The following is a 10640-nucleotide window of genomic DNA, read 5'->3' on the forward strand; positions in this document are numbered from 1 at the left end:
ACAGATTTTATTCGAGAGCACTGCTCTAATCTGTTACATATCAACTATTTTTGGCCATGTTGTATATATTTTAATACTAACGACATATTTTGTATATAATTATTATAATTAAAAATAAATGATAGTTATATTTTAAAATAATTTAATATATTTATTGCATTTTTATGACAAATAATAAACAAAAAATTCCTTTCTTTTCCATTTTCCCAAATTATCAATTACATGATAATATCATATTAATCTTCTTAATATATAAAATAGAGAATATAACTTTAAGAAAATAATATGTATTCTTTTTAAAAATATTTTTTCGAGATATTAACAATATATAAGAAAATTTTATTTCTTTCAAAAAGAAATTTCTACTTAGTAGTAGTAAGTATTAGGTGAGTTTTTTAATTCATCGATTGATTAATTGTATTATGTACAAATGCAGCTTTTACGGAACAAAGTTGCATTTACGTATAATGCGATCAATTAATCGATTAATTAAAAAACTCATCTATTTAGCAACAAAGTTTAATGTAAAGATATTATAAGAAATATTATAAGAAATGAAAATTTATAAGAAGTAAAAAAATATCAATAAAATAAAGTTGCTTTCGATCTGCTTTTAATTAATAGATAATTATAACTTTCAAGACAAACATCATCTAACTTTTCAATTGTGTTACGAAAAATACACACACGTCATGAATAAAGAATTAATTCTCGGTATACGCTTGAATCACATCACGTCTTAAAACTGATGTTAACCAAATTCTTCAATAGCAGCGGTTGTATAAACACGAATTTTAATAAATACTTAATCGTCACCACATATGTCAGTTTCCGAAAAATAATTAAACAAAAGTCGTACGCTGCGTATGACGGATACGAAAATTTATTTGACAATATATTAATTAAAGCTTTTTGAATCGTTCAATTCAACGTTATTGAATCGTGGCAAAATATTTGACTTTGTTTGATATAAAAAGAATGCTTGTAAAAACGATGAATAAACGTAATCAAGATAAGGAAAGTGATATGGTAAATATATAATATTAGCTAAAAATTGCAAGAAATGTCAATTTAAAAGAATATTGTTTGTGAATTTAAATATCAATCTGTATTAAAAATAGAATATCAACATTATTTTGTATTTTTTATATAGAGTGAAGAAGATAAGAAATTACAGGAAGAATTGCTACAAGCAGTTGATATATTACAAGTAAATAAATTGTGACAGTTTCGTTTTTAACATAGTTTCGACTTAGAATAAAATGTATCTAAAATTTATCAACTCGTTCTTTAATAATGAAAAAACTGCTATCTTAGAAAAGAAATTGCATGTATGTAATTATATGTATGTAATTTTCATATCAGGGTAAAGATGAAATAGCTATGTTGCTGTCATTGAATCATCTGAGAATGTTGATACGTACATCTACGACTTCGATGACATCCGTTCCGAAGCCCCTCAAATATTTGAGAAATTTTTATCCGAACTTGCGCAACACTTACGAAAAACTCAAAAGGGAAGAGGCAAAGATACGTTTTGCAGAAATCCTGAGTGTACTCGCTCTCGCTGGAGCTACTCCGGAATCCAAAGATTGTCTGAATTTTTGTATCAAAGGAGCTGTGGATAATCCCGGGGAATGGGGCCATGAATACGTGCGACAACTCGAGGCACAGATCGTCGATGAATGGACGAATGCACCGATCAAAGAGGAGCGTGAGATCCGGTAAAATATATTATTTAAGTATAATTGTATATTATTTAAAAATATACGATTATATAAATAAAATGTTTTACGATGATGCGACAATCTGTAGCAGAAATTTAGATATTACTTCCTTGTTACATATTCCTAATGCTCAGTTTTATATTTACATCAACACCGAGAGGTAATGAGAACAATGTAAAATACACATTTACACAGCATATTTCTTGTGTATAGAAAACGTCTTACACCCTTGATCAAGAGCATCATAGCGTTCGACACGAGACACAATGCGGAAATACAAGCATGCGATTTATGCCTGGAAATTGACGAGCTGAATTTTCTCGCGGAATACCTGGAGCCTACAAATTTTGCGCGCGTGTGCTATTATTTAATTAGTTGCGCGGCTTACAGGTAATATTTACTGGATAATATTACTATAATTAAAAGTGTACTGGTCTTTTTGTTAAATAAAAGCAAATCTAATAGATTTTATAAAATAAATGATCCTTGTATTAAACACAATTTGAAATATAAATTCATTTATGAACGAAGTGTAATCTTTTTAAGCTATACAATTTGATGTTTAAAATATAAATATGGTTTCATATTTTAATAAAATATATTAAAAATATTAAGCTATTCACTATTCAATAAATTCTAATCCACTTCGCGTGTTTGTATGATTGAATTACTTGTTAAACTACACATATTTTTAATTCAGTGAAGAGACAGAAAGAAGACAAATATTAGAATTTGCTACGGAGCAATACCTAAAGTTTAACGAGTATACGAGAGCAATTTTGGTAGCGCTGCAACTTGTAAATTCGGAACTCGTTTTCAAGTGCATCACCGCTTGTTCCGATTCTTTGACGAGGAACCAACTAGCTTTTATCCTCTCCCGTCTGCAAGTAACTCTTTGCATAATGTCTGCATAGCATTTGAGTTTATTTCATAAGATCAGAAAGAGAAGCAACACAGTGCATAAGACAATGTTAATAGCGATTCAGAAATGCCCTACATTCCATTAATTTCATATACAGAAATATGTAAATGTATAAATCGTAATATAAATAGCTAAATTTCCTTCTATAGAAAATAAATTCATTTAAACAAATTAATTAATAAACAACAGTTACGCAATCTGCAAGCGTTTCTCTCTCTCTCTCTCTCTCTCTCTCTCTATATATATACTCGTATATACTTCTTCCTTTTAATCTAATAATAAGTATATCTTTTAATTACCTTTTACAAGAATGTAATAGGAATCAACTAAACTAAAAAAGGGATATAATTGTAAAGATAACATTTTGATTTTGAAAAAATTAATAATTAAAGGAAATTAATTTTACTCAATAAATTGACAATAAGATGAAATTGAATCTGTTTGCTAAATAGGATCAACCCTTGAGGTCGGAATATTACGGAGACGATGCTAAGAATATCGAGGCGATCCTCAGCAATGGCCACATAAACACCCATTTCCAAATTCTTGCCAGAGAGCTTGATATACTCGAGCCAAAGCTTCCAGAAGATATCTACAAGAGCTGGTTGGTAAGCGGATTTAGGCAAATGGAACATGATTCAGCTAGAGCGAATTTAGCGGCGAGTTTCGTTTCTGGTTTCGTGCACGCGGGTTTCGGCCAGGACAAGCTGATGGCAAACACGTCGGATTGTTGGGTGTATAAAAATAAGGTTTAACTCTTCAATAATTTAAGAAAAATATCTTAGTTAATGCCAATTAATCCAGAATTTTTATATTTAATAACTATATAGTTAATTAAACTTTGACTAGTATTCATAATCGATTCTTATATCAAGACTGTCTTAAGTAATGTCTTAAGATGTTAATACACACAGCTTTGTGATTGATTCAAGACATCTTAAGACTGTACTTAAGAGAATTTTAAATATAAATACTGATTTATACATAATCTCTTATGTAATGGGAATTATGAATAATTATTTATCATACTTTATAGAAAGACGGATTGAGAGATATGTATATAAATATTAAATATATATCTTTTGATTAAAAAGTTATAATATGAAAATATTGCAACGCAAATAAAAGCATGTGGTTTTTTTTTCAGGAACATGGAATGTTATCAGCTACTGCTTCTTTGGGTTTGATACATATGTGGGATGTCGACGGTGGATTAATTCCCATCGACAAGTTAGCATAAATTTCAAGCAAAAATATATTAATCTTTGTCGTGAATTAATTCTAACATTTCTTTGAAAAAAGATATAATAAGATTGTGATAAGTTATTAATCGAATTAAAAAAGAACTGTTATTTATTTTTGAACTTACTTACTGATGGTTCTATTATTCGCTTAGGTATCTTTATACGAACGAAGATTACGTGAAATCCGGTGCCTTGCTAGCAATCGGATTGGTGAATTGCGGAATTCGTAATGAATGCGATCCGGCTTTAGCACTTCTCAGCGAGTACGTAAAATCAAACAGCCAAATCCTTCGTATAGGAGCCATCCTGGGATTAGGTCTGGCTTACGCTGGGTCCAGAAGAAAAGATGTCACCGAACTTCTTTCTGAAGCTTTAGCCGATGAGCAAAGTAATGTAATTTTATGCACATAATCTTCATTTTTTCATTCCAGTTTGCTTAAAAAATGAAAGAATAAACTCTTCTTTAATGATAAAAAAAAATTAAAGATAATTTTGATATTTTTTAAATTGTACGAGATTTCTTTCTCTCTCGTATATTTTAATTTATTTTATATTTATACGACTAAAAATAATTAATCGTCACATAACTACAACTTTTTTTCAGATAATATACAAGTGTTATCGCTGATTGCCATTTCTTTGGGTCTTGTGAATGTAGGCTCGGGAGATTCCGATGTATCTTCGATAATCCTATTAAAATTATTGGGACTACCTATGAAGGAACTTGTTATTACACATTCTAGGTATAATTATATTATTATATTTATAGATAATATAAAATTCATATATAAATAATATTATAAATATTATACGTAAATGTGTAGGTATAATTTACGTAGGAATCATTTTTATCACGCAGATTTTTGGCGTTAGCCCTAGGAATGATTTATATGGGAACCCGAGACGCTATAGAAACACCATCCGCAGCCCTGGAGGCTTTGCCGGAACCATATAACTTTGCTTCGCAAACTATGCTACAAGTAAAATTAAATTGTCATGATTTTCTCGAAAATTATCTCAGAGAGAATTATTTCATAATCCAAATAGATTGTTATAATTGCGTAACTTCTTCGAAAAGTATACAATTAAAATCTGATAAAAGTAATTGTTAGATTTGCGCATACGCCGGCACTGGTGATGTATTGATAGTGCAAGAATTATTAAGGATCTGTTCGGAAACAATCGAGGAAGTAATGAGCGCAAAAACATCTGAGAATATTCCGATACCAAGTTGTTGCGATCAAAGACCACAAAGCTCTGCCAAATTAGAAAAGAATAAAAAAGACAGTAATCAAATCGAAGAACCTGCTAAGTAAGTGTATCATTAAAAGTAAAAATATAAAATGTTAAATGAGACATTAATAAATAATAATTTAGAATATAAATATAAATAAGTAACTTTTTTATATGAGGAAAAAAAATTAATTTTATGCTCCCACATATTTAATGCTAAATAATTATAGTTAAAAAATAATCAATGTTTGTATTAATTTCAGAGATATTGGAGCTTCACAGGCTATAGCATCCCTTGGGGTAGGTGTAGTTGGGCTTGGCGAGGGAAAGGAAAATTCGAGGATCTTTGGTCAGGTAAGAAGATTAAGTTCATATGAGACTTCAATAAACTGTAATGAATATTTATGAGGACGCTCCTATAGTTACCTAAGACCGAAGGAGACAAAGAAACATTTAAATCTCAATTCACCTCAATTAACGTTCATGGGTTTCTATAATTCATTCGCAGCGATTTAACTCTCTTTCTTTTCGTAGTGTAGAACTAGAAGCGGAAGATCAGTTAGAAGTGTAATCGACTTTAATTAATATTTATCTTGGGATGATTCTTATGATCCCTTGAGCCCTCGCTACGATTACGATTGCTTAATCAATCATAGGTTGGAAGATATGGGCCAACGCCAGCGCGACGCGCTATGCCTCTCGCATTAGCCTTATCCTCTCTGTCAAATGCTGACCCAGCTGTCGTAGACGTGCTGAACAAATACAGCCACGACAATGACGCCGATGTCGCTCTAAATGCGATCTTCGCCCTCGGTCTGGTAGGCGCAGGTACCAACAATGCGCGATTGGCGACGATGTTGAGACAGCTGGCGGCTTATTACGCGAAGAATCCGTCTCACCTGTTCCTTGTGCGTATTTCTCAGGGTTTGGTGCACCTGGGCAAGGTAAAGGCCTCGATAAAGTCGGGCCAATAAAAACGTTTACAATTAGATAATAACAGATAACGATATTAATAAACAATTTTCTTTCTGATGAATCGATTCGTCTCTCTTTAATATAGAATGAAAACTTATTAATGACCGTTCTTTCTTTTAAAAAAGTTGCATCCTTATGTATTATATTTTTTCTTTTAGGGCACTTTATCTTTATCGCCTTTGCGGTACTCTTCAAAAATTTTAGACTATACCGCCCTAGCTGGTTTGATGGTTGTCCTCGTTGCGTGTTTAGATTGCAGAAATCTCATATTATCTCAATCTCATTATTTAATGTACTGCTTAGCAATCGCGATGGAACCAAGATGGCTGGTCACTGTGAATGAAAATCTTACGGTATGCAAAAGGATTGTAGAATGTAGATATTCCAGATTTAAAAACGATATTATCAATATTTTGCAGAATTTACCGGTATCGGTAAGAATCGGTCAAAGCGTGGATGTTGTGGGGAAAGCAGGTAATCCGAAATCTATTGTTGGCGGTCATGTACAAACCACACCAGTATTGCTGTGCACGGGCGAAAAGGCGGAATTAGTGTCGGATCAATACGAGCCACTTTCCAGTGTGCTGGAGGGTTTCGTAATCCTTCGTGAAAAAGTAATTTCATATTAGTCTTACATCCTGTGGTGCTTCTATCTAATGTATACATTTTTTATAGCAGACTGTAGCGAGTTAGAAAAGCTCTAAAGCTTCGAAGTTCTGCAGTGGTTCTTCTGAATTGCCTTTTGATTTAAATGAAGTTTTTTTTTTGTCAAAGCAAGGCAATACCAGCAAACGTCCGCGAGCGGGATGTGACGGCAAAGGTTTTTCTCTCCGGATCTATATGAAACAGGTCAGGAAATGAGTCTTGTGCGTATAGCCTTTATTATGGGATATAAGCTGTTTGATAATTAACGCAATAGTGATAGTAACTTCGTTAGCTTGTTCGTATGTTTTGCATTTATTTAACTTTAGGGACTAGCGGAAGCAATGTGCTCTATACAACAGAAACATACATTGGTTCGCATTGCACAGTGGGAACAATAACATTGCGCCATGATCAGGAATACCGGTCGTACACAAAATCAATAAAAAACGTGAAATTTATTTATAATAAGAAAACAAAAGGAGATTACACAATGTTTTTACGCGAGTAAAACGTCTCCATAAGAAAAAAAAGAAAAAGAAAAGAAAAATTACAGTCGTGTTGATCTTAAAATTGACATTGAAATTGTATGTTAGCGATCATGGAGCAAGTCAGATTTTCTTCGTGATGAAGCTGTTACTCAAGGCAATACAAAGATCTAAAGACGTCTGAAAGATCGTCGCTTCAAAAGAATCTAGGATGCCTTGGTAGGAATTGTAAGTCTTATATAAAGCATGTGTGGGACGCTTTGTAAGATTAACAATTCCTCTCTTTCTCGCATAAAATGTCCCACGACATTTATTTGTTAGGCACATGACTTAAGATAAGGGGGCGAAATGTGTGAATAATAAAACGCAGCTGATTTGATAAAACGTCGCACCCGCGTCTGTAGTAAAGTATAGTTCGGTGACTTCGTTCGAACGAAGCGTGTCAATTTTATTGCACGCATGCATATTCGAATACGTAGTAAACGCATCTACATATAATAATCATACGGCGTAACAGTCAAAACTTCGATACGTCGCGTTTCTCACTTATATATGAAAATTCAACTGTATTCGCTTTGCATAAATCGGCTCTATTCATTGGACGCGTGTACGTCAGCTTAACTGCTTCGGCTATTACTTCGAAACTTTTTTAATTCTGTGCAGGACCTAATTTAAGGGTGGAGGATAATCGCTGCGGTATCCATAAAATTAAAAGTTTTACTTGATCAGTAATTACTAGTGAAATTATCGCGTTGTATCCCGAAAATAGCATAAAATAACTTTTGAAATATAATATATGCGATGAAAATGATTTATACGTTTTGCACAAAATACATCTCTTCCTTAAATTTAAAATATTATAAATTTTTATAAATATATAATATTATAAATATTATATGTATGCAGCATATAATATTTATATATTATATAATATTATACATATAATATTCTTCTATGACTTTTTAAAGAAGTTTTCCTTTTTGAAATACTATATAAACTCTTTCCTTTAAAAAATTACTCAAATAGATGCTATAAATATTCGGTTTGATTGACATTTTCAAAACTTGTTTTATGCTACTTCCAAAATATTGCGAAAATTGCTATGAATTGGATATGTTAATCCATATATGGTTAAAACATACTTCCTGTTATTGCTAAATCCACCACAACTATAAATTTGGTCCTGATTTTCTTATTCATACTCTAATGTAGAGTGATCGAGTAATTATAGAAGTCTATCGCAATCCGCACCGCAGAGCGTTTCTTTAGTTAATACATCAAGGATAATTAAAAGGATAAAGACAACTTGATATCTTCTCACACAAGGACATCGTATTTGCGCGTAAACTACTTTATAAAATAATCCTTGTCGTAGAGTAAGTTAAAAAGTGACAAATCACACGCAACTCGTTCGATTAATCCAGTGCAATCGCACCATTCAGCAAGCTGGGCTCACTTATTCTTAACTCCTCACTGTTGCACATAGTAAAATATAATAATAATAATATTAATAATAGTAGTTAAAAACTAATAATAATAATAAATCCTACATAGTAGCGTTTGTTTCCTTGCGTCATAATCTTCCACAAAGATTAATATGTATGTATGCGATTTAGCAAATACGCGGTTATGTACTTTGAAATATCCTAGCTGCTCCTCCACGCCGCTTTTTCAACTTCTTGATTAACTTCTTATTTACAATAGCAAATTGTATTAAGAGTTTTAATCGTAACTTTTTTCTATTTGATTATCTTCTCCCCTACATTAATATCAGCCCTATTCGTCAACGTGTATGAGTGAAAGTTGCGATATAAAGTTCCAAGATGGAAACTGAAGACAATTACGTCGCTAGTTCGCTAAATAAATCGGATCATAGATAAAGCTGCCTGTGGATTCGTTGCTGCGAGAAAAAAATTGACGACAAGTGGCAGTGCTTTCGCATCATTATATTGTGTTTGTGTGCGTATGCGTCTGCGTATGTTTGCATGCGCCCCAGTCTAGAGTTTATTTTGACGAGCGCATGTCAATCGGCAGAATGGTCGAAATGGTTGTCGAACACATTTTTTTCCCCGCGATACATCTACCCACACAGTAGGAATGTACGGTCCGTACCGCAGTAATGCAATCGCGACACGACGCGATGTGTGTTAAGCAAACGATATGACATGAATTAAAAGAGACGGGCACGTCTTTTGATTTCATTGCGACGCCACTGTGGCAGTCTGTAGAATTCCGATCGAGAGCACTGTAGAACAGCTTCAAATTCTGCATCGGAGAGGTGTCGCTAAAAAAAATCCGAATTATTTTCACATTATTGTAATCACGATGATTAATATATCACACAATTAAATTCAATAAATAACGCAATAAGAAGAAACAACAAAAAATATTATTCATAAAAATAAAAAATTATTACATGACAGTACTGTGTACAATAATTTTATAACTTATAAATGAAGCGATTAAACAATTAATGTTAGTACTCACCTCGAGATTGCAACGATCCACGTCAGCTGGCAGCCTGTAGTTGGTAATAACAAGTAAATGATAGGGATAAAGTTTGGGCGGTTCGGTTGGTGCAGCACCCATGTCCGGCAGCGATCTTCTTACATGATGACCTCCGTGGCCCCCAACAACCGAACCTAGGCCACCCGTATACGTGGTAGATGATGGAAGAATTCCACCATCATTCTGCGCCACAATCATACAAAATCATGAGTCACAATAGCAGAAAAAAAATGTGAATAATACGACAATGACATGGACGATGCGAGAAAGATGTAAGGGGTTGCATTTGCATTCTTCGAATTCTTAGAAAAGCAAAACGAATTTGAATGAGGAAAGATTCGCCAGATAATATTTTTAGAAAGTAATCTGATATAAAATATAAGTTTGAAACTTGTAAAATGCAATAAGATCTTTTCAAATATACATATTTCAATTAAAAATTTCAAGTGTCATGCATCCCCCAAAAATATTCTTGTCCACGCCTTTTTCAGTAAACACATTTTTTACACACTACAAAATTGTTATACTCTCGCTGCACAATAATAGAATAATATAATTAACAAATTCTTCTTATATACACGTACGAATTCGTATGACTCAATAGACTGCTTCAATATCAATTAATAAATTTCTAATAATTACTAAAAATATACTAATTGAGGATTTTAAACATTTTCGTTCCTTTAATATTTAGCATACATTGATTTAATCAAAATAGATTGAAGCATCCTACGTGCAAACACTTTAATTTTTTGTCCAAATTTACGCACTATATACAATTTTTTACTTCTATAAACAATGCTGTACAACTGTCTTTCAAATGCGAATGTATATACCATACATGCAGTCTCTTGAAAAATCGTTTTGTATAAAAAAAGTTTTTCTATTAAAAAATATTATA

At 32.4% G+C, this 10640-nt stretch overlaps 2 protein-coding genes across 12 annotated transcripts in view; one reads left to right on the forward strand and one right to left on the reverse strand.

Moving 5' to 3' along the window:
* The first annotated feature begins 882 nt into the window (after positions 1-882).
* LOC108755032 (26S proteasome non-ATPase regulatory subunit 2-like) lies at positions 883-7656 on the forward strand. 3 transcript variants are annotated; one of them, XM_018497743.1, is made up of 16 exons: positions 883-1029; positions 1154-1210; positions 1366-1724; positions 1941-2117; positions 2428-2614; positions 3102-3398; positions 3797-3879; positions 4046-4281; positions 4498-4636; positions 4753-4873; positions 5006-5205; positions 5390-5480; positions 5783-6070; positions 6260-6454; positions 6521-6715; positions 6777-7656. In XM_018497743.1, exons 1-16 carry the CDS (start codon positions 979-981, stop codon positions 6792-6794), a joined length of 2694 nt encoding a protein of 897 aa, XP_018353245.1. In that variant the 5' UTR covers positions 883-978; the 3' UTR covers positions 6795-7656. The 3 variants fall into 3 exon arrangements, with proteins under 3 accessions (XP_018353245.1, XP_018353243.1, XP_018353244.1); XM_018497741.1 differs by having other exon boundaries at positions 6260-6715; XM_018497742.1 differs by having other exon boundaries at positions 6260-6715; positions 6780-7656.
* A 570-nt stretch (positions 7657-8226) lies between these two features.
* LOC108755033 (actin-binding LIM protein 2) overlaps positions 8227-10640 on the reverse strand; it is a 30248-nt gene continuing 27834 nt past the window's right edge. For 7 of the 9 annotated variants that reach the window (XM_018497751.1, XM_018497748.1, XM_018497747.1 and 4 more), the window contains 2 exons: positions 9719-9922; positions 8227-9515 (listed from right to left, as the gene is read on the reverse strand). In XM_018497751.1, coding sequence (XP_018353253.1) covers positions 9402-9515; positions 9719-9922 — 318 coding nt within the window. In that variant the 3' untranslated portion in view covers positions 8227-9401. Of the gene's footprint in view, positions 9516-9718; positions 9923-10640 lie in introns of those variants that run through there. The other 2 variants (XM_018497749.1, XM_018497752.1) reach the window with 2 other exon arrangements.

Source organism: Trachymyrmex septentrionalis, unplaced genomic scaffold (genome assembly GCF_001594115.1).
Source record: "Trachymyrmex septentrionalis isolate Tsep2-gDNA-1 unplaced genomic scaffold, Tsep1.0 scaffold83, whole genome shotgun sequence".
NCBI classification, from domain to species: Eukaryota; Metazoa; Arthropoda; class Insecta; order Hymenoptera; family Formicidae; genus Trachymyrmex; species Trachymyrmex septentrionalis.

Excerpts from the sequence above, each read along its gene's own strand:
- LOC108755032 (XM_018497741.1), top strand. The coding sequence starts at position 979 with ATGCTTGTAAAAACGATGAATAAACGTAATCAAGATAAGGAAAGTGAT. Across the intron at positions 1,725-1,940 it reads AAAGAGGAGCGTGAGATCCG|AAAACGTCTTACACCCTTGA; the intron begins GTAAAATATATT and ends TCTTGTGTATAG. Across the intron at positions 4,282-4,497 it reads AGCTTTAGCCGATGAGCAAA|ATAATATACAAGTGTTATCG; the intron begins GTAATGTAATTT and ends ACTTTTTTTCAG.